Source organism: Rhinoraja longicauda, chromosome 8, assembly GCF_053455715.1.
Source record: "Rhinoraja longicauda isolate Sanriku21f chromosome 8, sRhiLon1.1, whole genome shotgun sequence".
In the NCBI taxonomy this organism is placed as follows: Eukaryota; Metazoa; Chordata; class Chondrichthyes; order Rajiformes; family Arhynchobatidae; genus Rhinoraja; species Rhinoraja longicauda.
This window is the reverse complement of record NC_135960.1, coordinates 8226092-8244962: the sequence shown is the minus strand read 5'-3', so window position 1 is coordinate 8244962 and position 18871 is coordinate 8226092. Positions and strand designations below refer to the sequence as shown.

At 47.4% G+C, this 18871-nt stretch overlaps 1 protein-coding gene across 1 annotated transcript in view; it reads left to right on the top strand.

Moving 5' to 3' along the window:
• Window positions 1–18871, top strand: part of LOC144595736 (contactin-associated protein-like 5) — a 970382-nt gene that overhangs the window by 562937 nt on the left and 388574 nt on the right. The window contains 2 exon segments of the mRNA XM_078403311.1: window positions 1297–1446; window positions 4750–4921. Coding sequence (XP_078259437.1) covers window positions 1297–1446; window positions 4750–4921 — 322 coding nt within the window.

Sequence of the window (18871 nt, the reverse complement as noted above, 5' to 3'; positions counted from 1 at the left end):
GACAGACACAAGATGCTGGAGTAACTCAGCGGGACAGGCAGCGTCTCCGGATGGAGGGAATGGGTGACGTTTCGGGTCGAGACCCTTCCTCAGACTGAGAGTCAGGGGGAGAGGGAAACGAGGGACATGGAGGATGTTGCAGAACTCTCCTTCGAGAGAGAGGAGGAGAACTTCTTCAAAGTAGGCATACCTTGTGGAGATTTCGCAGTAGAGCTGACGTTTTGAGTCGAGACCCTTCATCAGACTGAGTCAGGGGAGAGGGAGACACAGGGATAAGGAATTGTCAGGTGTGAAAACGAGACAAAGGGGGGTGTGAATCTCAAGTAAGTGGAATAGATCATTGTTGGCTGGGAGCTAGCTGTGTTTTTTTTAATCTCTGTTGAAAGCAAACAGAGATAATATGTAGTCGGAGACAGTAAGACTGATCGGAGAACTGGGAAGGGGGAGGGATGTAGCGGGAGGGAAAGCAAGGGTTACTTGAAGACAATAGACAATAGACAATAAACAATAGACAATAGGTGCAGGAGGAGGCCATTCAGCCCTTCGAGCCAGCACTGCCATTCAATGTGATCATGGCTGATCATTTACAATCAGTACCCCGTTCCTGCCCTCTCCCCTTACCCCCTGACTCCGCTATCATTAAAAGCTCCATCTAACTCTCTCTTGAAAGCATCCAGCGAATCGGCCTCCGCTGCCTTCTGAGGCAGAGAATTCCACAGATTTACAACTCTCTGAGTGAAAATGTTTTCCCTCATCTCCGTTCTAAATGGCCTACCCTTTATTCTTAAACTGTGCTGAACTACGATCTACCTCATTGGTGACCCTTGGACTACCTTTGAACAGACTTCACTGGCTTTACCTTGCAGCAAATGCATGAGAGGAATAGATTGATTAGATGCACAGAGTCTCTGGCCTAGAGTAGGGGAATTGAGGACCTGAGGACACACATTTAAGGTGGTTAATGGGTAACTTTTTCACACAAAGGGTGTGTATGGAACAAGCCCCTGGTTTCTGGGTTAGAGAAGTCAATATTCATACCGCTGGGGTGTAAGCTGCCTAGGCAGAAATATGAGGGGTGCTGTTCCTCCAATTTGTGCTGGTCCTCTCTCTGACAGCGTAGGAGGCCCAGGACAGAAAGGGTCAGTGTGGGAATGGGACGGGGAGTTAAAGTGTTTATCGACCGGGGGGGGGGGGGGGGGGGCTAATAAACCAGGGGGCGGCCTGGCACACATAAATCTGTGGCCTCGTGGAAGAATTGTGTTGATCCCATGACAATTGGATATCTCATTTCTCCAGGTGTCAACCTGAATGACGGTCTGTGGCACTCGATCAACTTGAATGCCAGAAGAAATCGTGTTAGCATCATACTGGACAATAACGCTACTTCAACCTTTCATTCGACCATTCAGATGCAGATTTATTCTGGGTGCAGCTATTATTTTGGAGGTGAGTGCACATTTGCATCTATTGTCTGCTGCGCTCATTTTCAATTCATTTATTTTTCCAGCACGTTCTGCTGTCGGAAATATTCTCGTCTTTAGTTTTTGTTTTGATTTTCAAGCTGCAGCCCAGAAACAGGCCCTTCGGCCCACCCAGTCCGCGTCGACCAGCGATCCCCGCACACCCACAACTATCCTTTTCAGCTTAGTTCAGCTTAGTTTATCGTCACGTGTACTGAGGGACAGTGAAAAGCTTTTAGAGCGACACAGAGCGGAAACAGGCCCTTCGGCCTAGCTTGCCCACACCGGCCAACAATCGTCCCACTTGCCTGAGCTTGGTCCTGGGAGTCCGAGTGCATCAGTCACTGAAAGGAAGCATGCAGGTACAGCAGGCAGAGAAGAAAGCCAATGGAATGTCGGCCTTCATAACAAGAGGAGTTGAGTATAGGAGCAAAGAGGTCCTTCTGCAGTTGTACAGGGCCCTAGTGAGACCGCACCTGGAGTACTGTGTGCAGTTTTGGTCTCCAAATTTGAGGAAGGATATTCATGCTATTGAGGGCGTGCAGCGTAGGTTGATTCCCGGAATGGCGGGACTGTCGTATGTTGAAAGACTGGAGTGAATAGGCTTGTATACACTGGAATTTAGAAGGATGAGAGGGGATCTTATCGAAACATATAAGATTATTAAGGGGTTGGACACGTTAGATGCAGGAAACATGTTCCCAATGTTGGGGGAGTCCAGAACCAGGGGCCACAGTTTAAGAATAAGGAGTTTTAGAACGGAGATGAGGAAAAACTTTTTCAGTCAGAGTTGTAAATCTGTGGAATTCTCTGCCTCAGAAGGCAGTGGAGAAGGCAGATAGAGCTCTTAAGGATAGCAGAGTCAAGGGGTATGGGGAGAAGGCAGGAACGGGGTACTGATTGAGAATGATCAGCCATGATCACATTGAATGGCGGTGCTGGCTCGAAGGGCTGAATGGCCTACTCCTGCACCTATTGTCTATTGTCTATTGTCTATTATCTATCCCTCCAAACCTGTCCTATCCATGTACCTGTCTAACTGTTTCTTAAATGATGGGATAGTCCCAGCCTCAGCTACCTCTTCTGGCATACACCCACCGCCCTTTGTGTGAAAACGTTACCCCTCAGATTCCTATTAAATCTTTTCCTCTTCACCCTGAACCTATGTTCTCTGGTCTTCGATTCCCCCACGCTGGGCAAGAGACTCTGCGCATATTGTTGCATGCGGAAAGACAATACACGATTACAATCGAGCCATTTACTATAGATACATGATAAGGGAATAAAGTTTGGTGCAAGGTAAAGCCAGCAAAGTCCGATCAACGAGAGTCCGAGGGTCACCAATGAGGTAGGTAGTAGTTCACAACTGCTCTCTAGTTGTGGTAGGATGATTCAGTTGCCTGACAACAGCTGGGAAGAAACTGTCCAACACACACACACTTGGGACAATTTACAATGATACCAAGTCAATTAGCCTACAAACCTGCTTGTCTTTGGAGTGTGCGGGGAAACCGAAGATCCCGGAGAAAACCCACGCAGGTCATGGGGAGAACGGTATGAACTCCATACAGACAGCACCCGTAGTCTCCGCTTCTCCAGATGTCAACTTCTTTACATCGGCGAGACCAAACGCAGCCTCGGCGATCGTTTCGCTCAACACCTTCGCTCAGTCCGCCTTAACCGACCTGATCTCCCGGTGGCTGAGCACTTCAACTCCCCCTCCCACTCCCAGTCTGACCTTCCCGTCATGGGCCTCCTCCAGTGCCATAGTGAGGCCCACCGGAAATTGGAGGAACAGCACCTCATATTTCGCTTGGGCAGCTTGCACCCCAGCGGTATAAACATTGACTTCAACTCTAGATCGTTCCTCTGTCCCTCTCTTCCCCTCCCCCTTCCCAGTTCTCCCACTGTCTCCCTGTCTCCACCTATATCCTTTCTTTGTCCCGCCCCCCCCCCCCCCTGACATCAGTCTGAAGAAGGGTCTCGACCCGAAACGTCACCCATTCCCTCTCTCCTAGATGCTTCCTGACCAGCTGAGTTACTCCAGCATTTCGTGACACCCGTAGTCAGGATGGAACCCGGGTCTCTGGCGCTGCAAGGCAGCAAAGGCAGAAACTCTGCCATTAAAAAATCTTGCCTCTGAAACCTGAGGTAATTTATTTGACGTGATTCAATACAGTTCTATTGTTCAATGATGATTGCAGTGTGCCGAGCATCAAATTATTCTCCTCTTTCAGTAGTCTAGTGCAGTGTGTACCTGATAAATATTTAATGCTCTCATAAGTTCAATATATTTTCAACTGTAATCAGCAGACGAGCTGGTGGCATAAATCTCTGAACAACTTGTACTAATCTGCTGAATGAAATAACCATACAGCAGTCAAGTAATATCTTTAACACCATAAAGTAAAATGGCATGACAATTAAGTGCTTTGCAATGTGCTGTATCACAAAAGCACCGTCAGATTCAACTAAAAGGCAGTGGCAAGTTTCAGAAACCAAGCTATTTTGAGTAGAGCTCCTTGTTAATTCTGCTCTGATGTTACCTCCAGCTACTTTTAGATTGGCCAGAAGATGCTGGAGTTATTCAGCGGGACAGGCAGCACCTCTGAGTGGTCGGAGCAGAATTAGGCCATTCGGCCCATCAAGTCTACTCCAACATTCTTCAATCATGGCTAATCTATATCTCCCTCCTAACCCCATTCTCCTGCCTTCTCCCCATAAGCTCAGACACCAATACTAATGAACAGGATGTATTGTCTTTCCGCTGACTAGATAGCGCGCAACAAAAGCTTTTCACTGTACCTCGGTACACGTGACAATTAACCAAACTGTACCGTGAAGGTCTAAAAAATTAACTCATCACTATCTTGAAGACTGGAACTTTCCATCTATAACCACCTACTCTGTCTGAAGAGCCAGGTCTCGACCCGAAACGTCACCCATTCCTTCTCTCCAGAGATGCTGCCTGACCCGCTGAGTTACTCCAGCATTTTGTGTCTACCTTCGATTTAAACCAGCATCTGCAGTTTTCTTTCCTACACATCTATAGCCACCAATCATCTGTTGAAGGGGAACAGAAGCATGGAGGACAATTGGCTTCTGCTGAAGAAGGGTCTCGACCCGAAACGTCACCCATTCCTTCTCTCCAGAGATGCCGCCTGTCCCGCTGAGTTACTCCAGCATTTTGTGTCTATCTTCGGTTTAAACTAGCGTCTGCAGTTCCTTCCGACACATGACTTCTGTCGTTTGCTGACTTCCTATCATCTCATGTGTTTCTGTTCTGCAGGTTGCCCCGAACAAATTGCTGCCACTGATTGTTCAAATCCCTTTGGTGCGTTTGAAGGCTGCATGCGACTCATCCTGATAGACAACCAAGCGGTGGATCTCATTTTAGTGCAACAGGGTCTTCAGGGGAACTTCACCGACCTGTACATAGACCTGTGTGGCATCCAGGACAGGTAATTGTGTTTCTCTTTAAGTTCGACTGAAGAGTTTACTACATGTTATCACCTCCAATGTGTATGAATGAATGAATGAATGAATGAATGAATGAAGGAAGGAATGAATGAATGAATGAATGAATGAATGAATGAATGAATGAATGAATGAATGAATGAATGAATGAAGGAATGAATGAATGAATGAATTAATAAGTTTATTGGCCAAGTATGTGCATATACAAGGAATGTGCCTTGGTGCTCCGCTCACAAATGGCAACACAAACATACAGTTAACAATTAAGAATAAAGCATAAACACATCAAAACAATAAGGGTACATCATTACGGTCTAAACATGTACAGGCAAAGAAATATTGCTCAAAGCTTCCATTTCAGTTTAGCTTAGAGATACAGCGCGGAAACAGGCCCTTTCGGCCCACCTGGTCCGCGCCGACCAGCGATCCTCGCACACTAACACTATCCTACACCCACTAGGGACAATTTTTTTTAACATTTACCAAGCCAATTCACCTACAAACCTGTACGTCTTTGGAGTGTGGGAGGAAACTGAAGATCTCAGAGAAAACCCACGCAGGTCACGGGGAGAACGTGCAAACTCCGTGCAGACAGCACCCGTAGTCAGGATCGAACCCGGGTCTCTGGCGCTGCATTCGCTGTAAGGCAGCAACTCTACCGCTGCGCTACCTTGCCACCCATTTGTTTTAGTTTAGTTTAGTTTAGCGATACAGCGCGAGAATAAAACAGGGCCTTCGGCCCACCGTGTCCGCACCAACCAGTGGTTGCCGCATATTAACACTATCCAACACCCACCCGGGACAATTTGACATTTTAGTCCAAGCCGATTAACCTTCTCACCTCTGCATCTTTGGAGTGTGAGAGGAAACCGAAGATCTTGGAGAAAATCCATGCAGGTCACGGGGAGAACGTAATGCGTGAAATGCATTACATGTTTAGCGGTGACCGGGCTGGGTCTTTATCCCTTGGAGCGCAGGATGATGAGGGGTGATCTTATATAGATGTATAAAATCATGAGAGGAATAGATTGGGTAGATACACAGTGTCTCTTGCCCAGAGTAGGGGAATCGAGGACCAGCGGACATAGGTTTAAGGTGAAGGGGAAAAGATTTAATGACAATAGACAATAGACAATAGGAGCAGGAGGAGGCCATTCGGCCCTATGAGCCAGCACCGCCATTCAATGTGATCATGGCTGATCATTCTCAATCAGTACCCCGTTCCTGCCTTCTCCCCATACCCCCTGACTCCGCTCTCCTTAAGAGCTCTATCTAGCTCTCTCTTGAATGCATTCAGTGAATTGGCCTCCACTGCCTTCTGAGGCAGAGAATTCCACAGATTCACAACTCTCTGACTGAAAAAGTTTTTCCTCATCTCAGTTCTAAATGGCCTACCCCTTATCCTTAAACTGTGGCCCCTTGTTCTGGACTCCCCCAACATTGGGAACATTGGGAATCTGAGGGGTAACTTATTGACACAAAGGGTGATGGGTGTATGGAACAAGCTGCCAGAGGAGGTAATTGAGGCTGGGACTATCCCAACGTTTAAGAATCAATCAGCCAGGTACATGGATAGGACAGGTTTGGAGGGATATGGGCCAAACGTGGGCAGGTGGGACCTATTGTGGAGGGGACATGTTGGCTAGTGTGGACAAGTTGGGCCGAAGGGCCTGTGTCCACGCTATAAGACTGTAAGGCTCCATTTGAAAGAGAAGCAGGACAGAGCACGGCCAATAATAGGTAAACATCGGCGAGGGGGTTATTTGAGAGGCGGATTGTTGGAAAGAAAGGCTGGAGATGAGGGGAGAGTTGTGGGACGGGAAGTTTCAAGAGTCCTATCCGGATACTTGTATTGCGGTCAGCACGAGGAGCGTAGATGATTCACTTTGTTTCCCGAGTTCCCCCTGCCAGCCTGAATAAAGGGGATTCCACAAACCCCCTCACCACCCCATGTGGCCACGACTTCAGTGAAAGTTAATTTGTCAGTGGCGTGCATGCTTTCCACAGCTGTTAGATTGAAGTTGGGCACAATAGATTTATGACCTTGTGTTTTTCTCCTGTTGAGCTCAGTGTAGTGATGTATCTTTCGACAGCTCTTTTTAATGATTGGATATTTATGTGTGCAGTGTCCTGGGGACAAGTCCGTGCTGGGATAGTCTTCATCGGCTTTGCAATTATGCATTTTTGCATACGACCCCCGGTGAGGTTGCAGCTGAAATGTGGATTAAACATCAGTTTCAAAGTAAACACTTAACATTAATACCATCCCTCATGGTGTTGAATTGCGCCCAAGTGCTCCACACAATGTCGTTTTTATGGGGAGTGTTGAGTGTCGTTAAATAGGCAGACACAGCAGGCTGTTTATGCTCAAGTAAAATGGCCTTAGGATCGCTGTTTGCTCTCGTGGTTTGCTCCGTTGCCTGACTCCACTGAGTGAGGAAGAGGGGGGGGGAGAAGAACAAAGGAGGAGCCTGCAAAGGAGGACCGCTGCCAAACAGAGGGGGGGGGAGAAGAACAAAGGTGGACCCTGCAAAGGGGGACCGCTGCCAAACGGGGGGGGGAGAATAACAAAGGAGGAGCCTGCAAAGGAGGACCGCTGCCAAACGGAGGGGGGGGGGGGGAGAAAAACAAAGGTGGACCCTGCAAAGGGGGACCGCTGCCAAACGGGGGGGGGGGGGGGGAACAAAGGAGGATATTTTGTAACCATGTCGGTGCCCTTTATGTGGCGACGCTTTGCCTACCTTACAAAACAAAGCATTTCACTGTGTCTATAGAGTATCATTCATTCATTCAGATATTATCATACGGTCAATAAGTGATAGGCAATAGACAATAGACAATAGGTGCAGGAGGAGGCCATTCGGCCCTTCGAGCCAGCACCGCCATTCAATGTGATCATGGCTGATCATTCACAATCAGTACCGCGTTCCTGCGTTCTCCCCTGACTGCTATCTTTTAGAGCTCTATCTAGCTCTCTCTTGAAAGCATCCAGAGAATTGGCCCCCACTGCCTTCTGAGGCAGAGAATTCCACAGATTCACAACTCTCTGACTGAAAAAGTTTTTCCTCGTCTCCATTCTAAATGGCCTACCCCTTATTCTTAAACTGTGGCCCCTGGTTCTGGACTCCCCCAACATCAGGAACATGTTTCCTGCCTCTAGCGTGTCCAACCCCTTAATAATCTTATATGTTTCGATAAGATCCCCTCTCATCCTTCTAAATTCCAGTGTTTACAAGCCTAGTCGTTCCAGCCTTTCAACATACGACAGTCCTGCCATTCCGGGAATAGATAGGAGTCGAATTGGTCCATTCGGCCCATCAAGTCTACCTCGCCATTCAATCATGGCTGATCCATCTCTCCCTCCTAACCCCATTCTCCTGCCTTCTCCCCATAACCTCTGACACCCGTACTAACCAAGAATCTATCTATCTCTGCCTTAAAAATATCCACCGACTTGGCCTCCACGGCCTTCTCTGGCAAAGAATTCCACAGATTCACCTCCCTCTGACTAAAGAAATTCCTCCTCATCTCCTTCCCAAAAGAACGTCCTTTAATTCCAGAGGCGATGATCTCTAGTTCCAAACTCTCCCACTAGTGGAATCATCCTCTCCTCATCCAGTGATCATCCACCTGACAGTGGCTTTTTAGAGGCTTTTAGATTCCCTAGAATGAATGGAGCGATATGAATCACGTGCAGGCAGATGAGATTAGTTTATAGAGTCACAGAGTGATACAGTGTGGAAGCAGGCCCTTCGGCCCAACTTTCCCAAAAGTATTCATTCATTCATTTGTTCATTCGTTCATCCATCCATTCAGTCGTCCATTCACCCATCCATTCATTCATTCTCTTTCTTCGGACATCAACAAAACGATAGAAAAACAGTTAGTGGGTGAGGCTTGGGTTTTCTGACCCAAAGCTAAAACAAAGATGAGAGACTCTGTTATCGCCACACAGACCTGATCTGCACAATGCAGTAAGGACATGGTTACATCAGATAAGGTGCAAATGAGATTTATGAGTCTGCTGCCAGCGTTGAAGAATTTTATGGAGATGGATCGACAAGGCCTGGAATGTGCGTTTGATGGAAATAAATCGGGCGGGCGGGTGGGTGGGTGGAGAATCGATTGAAAGGTATAAAATTATCAGGGAGACCCATACAAAGCACTTGGAAATGATCCTACTTCCCATGGCATTCTAAGTCCAAAAGATAGATTTGGAGACAGAAAGAACTGCAGATGCTGGAATCTTGAGCAAAACACAAAGTGCTGGAGTAACTCGGGATGGCGGGGGGGGAGGGGGGGACGGGGACGGCACAGTGGCGCAGCGGTAGAGTTGCTGCCTTACAGCGCCAGAGACCCTGGTTCAATCCTGACTACGGGTGTCGTCTGTATGGGACTCCTTAACTGGCGTGGGTTTTCCTCAGCTGTTCCGGTTTCCTCCCACACCCCAAAGAAGTACAAGTTGGTAGGTTAATTGGCTTGGTAAAATTGTCCCTCGTGTATTTAGGATCGTGTCAGTGTGTGGGGGATCAATGGTCGGCGTGGACTCGGTGGGCCGAAGGGCTTGTGTTTCTGCTCTGCATCTCTAAGCACCAAGCACGTAAGTGAACTCAATAGGTCGGTTTCTCTGGAGGAAATGAATAGGTAACGTTTCGGGTCGGGACCTATCTTCAGACTGAGATGCATTAGAGTCAATTGGTAGACGGATTAGAGGAGAGGTGAGGAAGATTATTTCACCCTGAGTGTTCAAGGTCTGGAATTTGCTGTCAGAAAGGATAGTGGAGTTAGAAATCATCGTCTATGTACTAAAACTCTCGTTTGTTCGTTTGTTTGTTCCTGAACCACAGCCAAAACGGTACACGACAGCGCGGCAATTTTAGGCCCAACTTACGCAACGTCGTTCCTTTGGTGCTAATGGAAGAAGTTTCACTGAAATCGGTGTTATATTTTTAAAGTTATTCACATTTTAAAGTTTAAATCAATATCCTAGGGAGGGAGGAGGGGGTGGTGGTGGAAAAGGGGGTTGAAGGGGAATGGAGTGGAGGGGAAGGGGGAGAGGGGTGGAGGGGGGTGGAGAGAGGGGGTGAGGGGAGGGGGGAGGGGAGGAAGAGAGGGAGGGGGCGAGGGGGGGAAACGAGGGGAGGGGTAGTGGGGGAGAGTGGAGGGGGGGGGAGGAGAGGGTGCTGTACCAATGCAGGAGAAGTTTGGGCCAATGGGTGCACTTGGTCGAGTAAGAACTAAAGGAGGGGAGGGATGGAGGATGGAGGAGGGAGGATTAGGGGGGTTGAGGGGGATGGAGTGGGGGGGAGGGAAAGGGGGAGGAGGGAAGGGGAGGGATGGGGGAGGGGAGGGGGAGAGGAGGGAAAGGGGGAGGGGAGGGGGAGGAGGGAAGGGGGAGGGAGGAGGGAGAGGGTGGGAGGGAGGGGGGGCGATGGGGAGGGGGAGGGGGAGAGGGGGGGAGGGTGCTGCACCAATGCATGGGAGGTTTGGGCCCAACGGGTCCACTTGGTCTAGTTGTGTTTAAAAGCAATAGAGACAAAAAATGTCGTGAATATTCAGGAGGATGGGCTGCAACTGCAGAGGAAGAAACAGTTGACATTTCTAGACGATGAGCAGGGAACAGTTACAAATCAAATGTGCTTTCAGTTGCGGACAAGTGAACAAAGTGGACTGTCAGTGAGGGGATGGGAACCAAGAGAACCTGAATGTGATGAGGGGCAGCGCGGCGGTAGAGTTGTTGCCTTGCGGCGCCAGAGACTCGGGTTCAATCCTGACCACGGGTGTTTGTACCTTCTCCCCTTGACCGCGTGGGATTTCCTCAGCTGCTCCGGTTTCCTTACACACTCCAAAGACGTACAGATTTGTAGATTAATTGGCTGTGGTAAAATTGCAAACTGTCCCACGACTGTGCGTAGAATGGCGTTGGTGTACGGGGTGATCGCTGGTCGGTCGGCGCGGACTCGGTGGGCCGATGGGCCTGTTTCCGCGCTCTGTCTCGAAACTAAGCTAAAGTAAAATGGAGGTATTGCTTGTTTTTCATCTTTTCTCCCATATCCCATGGACCTGTTGGTAGATTTATTGGCTGCTGTGCATTACTCCTCAGTGTCGGTAAATAGCAAAAGAATCAAAGTGGAGTGTCAAGAATGTGAAAGAGAATACGTTTCAACATGCAGGCTAAAAGGGAATTGGATTGATGTGATTTTCAACTGGTTATCTGAAATTGCAGTATTGAGTGCCAAGACTTGGAACAATCTAATAATAAGATAAGATGTTATTCCTCAAAATTGTGGTGCAGTTCACCAGAATGATATGAAAGTGAAGAAAGTGAGGTGAGCGGGAAACTGAAGTAATAGATCACTGTTTTGTGCTGCAAAGTTCTTAAGTTCTGTGAAAACTATGAGAGGCACAGAGAAGATAGACAGTCAGAACCTTTCCGTGAAGTTCTGTGGAATTGTTTGCCACAGAAGGCTGTGGAGGAAAATTCAATGGATATTTTTAAAGCGGGGGCAGATTGATTCTTGATTAGCACGGGTGTCAGGGGTAATGGGGAGAAGGCAGGAGAATGGGGATAGGAGGGAGAGATGGATCGGCCATGATTGAATGGCGGAGTGGAAATGTTGGGCGGAATGGCCGAATTCTGCTCCTATCACTTATAACCTACGACCATTCTCCCAGGGTGGAAATGGCCAACACCAGAGGGCATTGAGAGAAAATTAAAATGGAGATGTGCGCGGCATGTTTTTTACACAGAGGGTGGTGAGGGATTGGATGGCATTGCCAGGGGGTGGTGGTGGGAGCAGGTAATGATAGAGGCGTTTAAAAAGCTTTCAGACAGATTTATCATATCATATCATATCATATCATATATATACAGCCGGAAACAGGCCTTTTTCGGCCCTCCAAGTCCGTGCCGCCCAGCGATCCCCATACATTAACACTATCCTACACCCACTAGGGACAATTTTTACATTTTACCCAGCCAATTAACCTACATACCTGTACGTCTTTGGAGTGTGGGAGGAAACCGAAGATCTCGGAGAAAACCCACGCAGGTCACGGGGAGAATGTACAAACTCCTTACAGTGCAGCACCCGTAGTCAGGATCGAACCTGAGTCTCCGGCGCTGCATTCGCTGTAAAGCAGCAACTCTACCGCTGCGCTACCGTGCCGCCCGTGCGGGGCTATTAATCACTTGGAGGCAGATGAGATCAGTTCAGCTAGGCATCATGTTTGGCACAAATATTGTGGGCCAATTATCCTGTGCTGTACGTTTCGATGCTCCATAAAGAAAGTTGAAGACGATACCGGTACATGGAAGTAACCCTAATGTAACCCCACTTTTTAAAAAGGGAGGGAGAGAGAAAACGGGGAATTATAGACCAGTTAGCCTAACATCGGTAGTGGGGAAAATGCAAGTCAGTTATTAAAGATGTGATAGCATCACATTTGGAAAGTGGTGAAATCATCAGACAAAGTCAGCATGGATTTATGAAAGGCAAATCATGTCTGACGAATCTTATAGAATTTTTCGAGGATGTAACTAGTAGAGTGGATAAGGGAGAACCAGTCGATGTGTTATATCTGGACTTTCAGAAGGCCTTCGACAAGGTCCCACATAGGAGATTGGTGTACAAACTTAAAGCACACGGAATTGGGGGTTCAGTGTTGAGGTGGATAGAGAATAGGTTGGCGGACAGGAAGCAAGGGGTAGGAATAAACGGGTCCTTTTCGGAATGGCAGGCAGTGACAAGTGGGGTACCGCAAGGCTCAGTGCTGGGACCCCAGTTACTTACAATATATATTAATGATTTGGACGAGGGAATTGAATGCAACATCTCTAAGTTTGCGGATGACACGAAGCTGGGTGGCAGTGTTAGCTGCGAGGAGGATGCTAGGAGGCTGCAGAGTGACTTGGATAGATTAGGCGAGTGGGCAAATGCATGGCAGATGCAATATAATGTGGATAAATGTGAGGTTATCCACTTTGGCGGCAAGAACAGGAAAGAAGAGTATTACCTGAATGGTGGCCAATTAGGAAAAGGGGAGATGCAACGTGACCTGGGTGTCATGGTGCACCAGTCATTGAAAGCAAGCGTGCAGGTGCAGCAGGCAGTGAAGAAAGCGAATGGTATGTTAGCATTCATAGCAAGAGGATTTGAGTATAGGAGCAGGGAGGTTCTGCTGCAGTTGTACAGGGCCTTAGTGAGACCGCACCTGGAGTATTGTGTACAGTTTTGGTCTCCTAATCTGAGGAAAGACATTCTAGCCTTAGAGGGAGTACAGAGAAGGTTCACCAGATTGATCCCTGGGATGGCAGAACTTTCATATGAAGAAAGACTGGATAGACTCGGCTTATACTCGCTGGAATTTAGAAGACTGAGGGGGGATCTTATAGAAACATATAAAATTCTTAAGGGGTAGGAGAGGCTAGATGCGGGAAGATTGTTCCCGATGTTGGGGAAGTCCAGAAGCAGGGGCCACAGTTTAAGAATAAGGGGTAGGCCATTTAGAACAAAGATGAGGAAAAACTTTTATAGTCAGAGAGTTGTGAATCTGTGGAATTCTCTGCCTCAGAGGGCAGTGGAGGCCAATTCTCTGAATACATTCAAGAGAGAGCTAGATAGAGCTCTTAAGGATAGCGGAGTCAGGGAGTATGGGGAGAAAGCAGGAACGGGGTACTGATTGAGAATGATCAGCCATGATTACATTGAATGGCGGTGCTGGCTCGAAGGGCCGAATGGCCTACTCCTGCTCCTATTGTCTATTGTCAGACAGATTTGCGGGGCACTATTAATCACTTGGAGGCAGATGAGATCAGTTCAGCTAGGCATCATGTTTGGCACAAATATTGTTGGCCAATTATCCTGCGCTGTACGTTTCGATGCTCCATAAATAAAGTTGAAGACGATACCGGTACATGGACAGGACAGGTTTAGAGGGATACGGGCCAAATATCATAATATATTCCTTTATTCGTCCTGCACCGGGGAAATTTACAAATGCAGGCAAGTGGAACTATAGATGGGACATGTTGGTGGAAGTGGGCAGGTTTCCACACTGTGATACTCTATGGTGCTCTAGTTTAGTTTATTGTCAATAAACTAAACTGGAGAACCATAGAGTATTGCAGTGCTAACCAGCCTGTGATGGGAAAATAAGGACGCTTCCAAGTGTCGAGTTCTGCCTTACGGTAAAGGCTCTTTAATGTGAAATGGACCAAAGTGAACCCAGGCCAGTCTGTTGAGAATGGGAACAATCAGTGGATATTTAAGGCAGAGATAGACAGATTATTGATGATCGCAGGTGTCAGATATTATGAGGAGATGGCAGGAGAATGGGGTTGGGAGAGAGAGATAAATAATAATAATAATAATATTCATTTATTGTCATTGCAACGAGTACAACAAAATTAAAAAATAGCCAATCCTGACGGTGCGTACAAACATATATGCAATAAATGCAAAAACAAATAAATACATAAATACAATTAAATACAATTATATTAAGTACAAGATTTTTTAACGGTGTTGCCTAGTGCAAAGGTAGTGTTCAGTTCTCGTATGGCCCTGGGGTAAAAACTGTTCTTAAGTCTGTTTGTTCGGGATTTGATCGACCTGAAACGTCGACCAGAGGGCAGATGAACAAACAGACGGTGGCCGGGGTGGGATGGATCTTTTATTATTTTGCCTGCTCTACTGAGCAGGCATGATTGAATGGCGCAGTAGACATGATGGGCCGAATGGCCTAATTCTACTCGTATCACTGATGACCTTATGAACTCGGGTATTTATTCACAAAATGCTGGAGTAACTCAGCAGGTCAGGCGGCATCTCAGGAGAGAAGGAATGGGTGACGTTTCGGGTCGAGACCCTTCTACAGACTGATGAAGAAGGGTCTCGACACGAAACATCACCCATTCCTTCTCTCCTGAGATGTTGCCTGACCTGCTGAGTTACTCCAGCATTTTGTGGGTAAATACCTTCGATTTGTACCAGCATCTGCAGTTATTTTCTTACACTTATGAGGTCGGGTGTGGGATATGAAAAGATAGAGGAGTGAAGGCATGAAACAATTTGTAAGTGCAGACAGAATATTGAAGTGAGTGTGGTAGCAATAGAAAGTAATGAAAGGTGAGGAAAGCTGGTAATAAATGAAAGGCACTCAGTGTGAGATATAATGTCACTACGGAGATTTATATGAATTCAGCTGAAGAAACTGAGGATCCTCGGCGGTGGAAATAGAAGAAGCAGTGAATTAGCAATGAATCTGCTTTATAGCACTGGATGAAGGGAAAATATTAACATCTTTGAGAACTTTCTGTTCCTTGGCAGGCACTGTGACTGTTTAAGCAGGAGGTGTGATAACAGAAAAAGTTCGCAGTGGGGGAAAAGATAATCATATTTCTTTTCGAAATAGCCAAAGATATCTTTACAATTAAGGAAGTCCGTCAGACAACAGACAATAGACAATAAGGAGTAGGCCATTCGGCCCTTCGAGCCAGCACCACCATTCAATGTGATCATGGCTGATCATTCTCAATCGGTACCCCGTTTCTGCCTTCTCCCCATACCCCCTGACTCCGCTATCCTTAAGAGCTCTATCGAGTTCTCTCTTGAATGCATTCAGATAATTGGCCTCCACTGCCTTCTGAGGCAGAGAATTCCACAGATTCACAACTCTCTGACTGAAAAGGTTTTTCCTCATCTCCGTTCTAAATGGCCTACCCCTTATTCTTAAACTGTGGCCCCTGGTTCTGGACTCCCCCAAAATTGGGAACATGTTTCCTGCCTCTAACGTGTCCAACCCCTTAATAATCTTATACGTTTCGATAAGATCCCCTCTCATCCTTCTAAATTCCAGTGTACACAAGCCTAGTCGCTCCAGTCTTTCAACATATGACAGTCCCGCCATTCCGGGAATTAACCTAGTAAACCAAGGCTGCACGCCCTCAATAGCAAGAATGTTCTTGGAGGTTGGCACCATTGTAACGTGGGAAACATTGCAGCTACTTCATGTACACATCATGATCACGGTGGCGCAGCGACGGAATTGCTGCCTCACAGCGCCAGAGACCCGGGTTCGATCCTGACTACGGATGCTTGGCTGCAATGGAATTTGTGCGTTCTCCCCGTGACCTGGGTGGGTTTTCTCCGGGATCTCACGTTTCCTCCCGCACTCCAAAGGCATACAGGTTTGTCGGTTACTTGTCTTAGTATAATTGTAAATTGTTCCTATTGTGTGTAGGATAGTGTGGGTGTGCGGGGATCGCTGGTCGGCGCGGGCTCGGTGAACCAAAGGGCCAGTTTTCGCACTCGATCTCTAAACTAAACGAAACTAAATAGACAATAGACAATAGACAATAGATAATAGGTGCAGGAGTAGGCCATTCGGCCCTTCGAGCCAACACCGCCATTCAATGTGATCATGGCTGATAATTCTCAATCAGTACCCTATTCCTGCCTTCTTCCCATAACCCCTGACTCCGCTATCCTTAAGAGCTCTATCTAGCTCTCTCTTGAATGTATTCAGAGAATTGGCCTCCACTGCCTTCTGAGGCAGAAAATTCCACAGATTCACAACTCTCTGACTGAAAAAGTTTTTCCTCATCTCAGTTCTAAATGGCCTACCCCTTATTCTTAAACTGTGGCCCCTTGTTCTGGACTCCCCCAACATTGGGAAGATGTTTCCTGCCTCTAACGTGTCCAACCCCTTAATAATCTTATACGTTTCGATAAGATCCCCTCTCATCCTTCTAAATTCCAGTGTATACAAGCCTAGTCGCTCCAGTCTTTCAACATATGACAGTCCCAACATTCCGGGAATTAACCTAGTAAACCTACGCTGCACGCCCTCAATAGCAATAGAGTGCATTGAGCAGATTTGCTGACAATGATCAAGGTTTTATCTGCTCCAAATGGGGGCTAGTGGAATCAAGGGATATGGGGAGAAGTTGGCCACAGGTTACTGATTGTAGATGATCAGCCATGTTCACAATGAATGGTGGTGCTGGCTTGAAGGGCCGGATGGTCTCCTCCTGCACCTATTTTCTACGTTTCTTTGTTTCTATCTAATGTAACGTATCCTGAAGAACTAGCCACAGCGTCCGAATAGAGGGACGTTCCTTCAGGAAAGAGATGAGGAGGAATTCCTTTAGTCAGAGGGTAGTGAATCTGTGGAATTCATTGACGTAAACACCAGAGGGCGCCTATTCAATGGATAATGGCGATTTTAATGGCGGAGATAGATAGATTCTTGATTAGTGCGGGTGTCAGGGGTCAGGGGTCAGGGGAAAAGGATCCAAGTTGGCCCATCTCACCTCGTAGCTGCAACCCTCCAATCCAGACAACATCCTTGTCATCCACATCCCTCCACAAAGTCTTCCGATCCTTCCCGTATTGGTTCAACAAGAACCAAAGACAATGCACCAAATGCAGCCCAGCCAAAGTCCGATGAAGCTGCAACATGGAGTAAAATTAGCTCATATTCTCCAGGCTTTGGAAGAATGAGAGAGGATCCCATGTTGTACAAGAAACATAGAAACATAGAAAATAGGTGCAGGAGTAGGCCATTCGGCCCTTCGAGCCTGCACCGCCATTCAATATGATCATGGCTGATCATCCAACTCAGTATCCTGTACCTGCCTTCTCTCCATACCCCCTGACCCCTTTCGCCACAAGGGCCACATCTAACTCCCTCATAAATATAGCCAATGAACTGGCCTCAACTACCCTCTGAGGACTCTGAGGAGAATCGACAGAGAGGCTGAGAGACGAAGGAGTCACAAATTATTGCCGGCATGGTAGAGCTGCAGTCTTATAGCGCCAGAGACTTGGGTTTGATCCTGACTAAGGGTGCTGTCTGTACGGAGTTTGTATCTTCTCCCTGTGACCACGTGGGTTTTCTCCAGTTGCTCTGGTTTCCTCCCGCACTCCAATGACGTACAGGTTTGCAGGTTAATTGGGTAAAATGTGTAAATAGTCCCTAGTGTGCAGGTTAGTGCTGGTGTGTGGGGGGGGGGGAATCGCTGGCCGGCATGGACTCTGTAGGCCAAAGAGCCTGCTTCCACGCTGTATCTTTAAAGCCTAAAGAGAGATAGTCTTGCGATAAGCTGTTTCGCCATTTCGACAATGACAAGAAATGTAATTGCACTGAGGACTGTAAATCTTCAGAGTTTAGTTCAGAGATACAACGCGGAAACAGGCCCTTCGGCCCACCGAATCCGTGCCGACTCGCAATCCCCGCACATTCACACCACCCTGCACGCACTAGGGAAAATTTTAAATTTACACCAAGCCAATTAACCTACAAACCTGCACATATTTGGAGTGTGGGAGGAATCAATAGACAATAGACAATAGGTGCAGGAGGAGGTCATTCGGCCCTTCGAGCCAGCACTGCCATTCAATGTGATCATGGCTGATCATTCTCAATCAGTACCCCGTTCCTGCTTTCTCCCCATACCCCCTGACTCCACTATCCTTAAGAGCTCTATCTAGCTCTCTCTTGAATGCATTCAGAGAATTGGCCCCCACTGCCTTCTGAGGCAGAGAATTCCACAGGTTCACAACTCTCTGACTGAAAAAGGTTTTCCTCATCTCAGTTCTAAATAGAGCACCCGGGGAAAACCCACGCGGGTCACGGGGAGAACGTGCAAACTCCGTACAGACAAGCACCCGTGGTCGGGATGGAACCCGAGTCTCTGGCGCTGTAAGGCAGTAGCTCTACCGCTGTGCCACCGTGCCGCGCTAGTTTTTTTACCTTGAGGTGCTCTGAGTTACTAAGGGCGCTGAAGACAGAAATCAATCAATCTTTGGGTACCAAGGGTATTTACAGGGAATGGCCATTGAGAGAGAAAGTCGGTTTGAGTCACAGGATCAGTACTGATCTCACTGACCGACATGTAAGAAAATAACTGCAGATGCTGATACAAATCG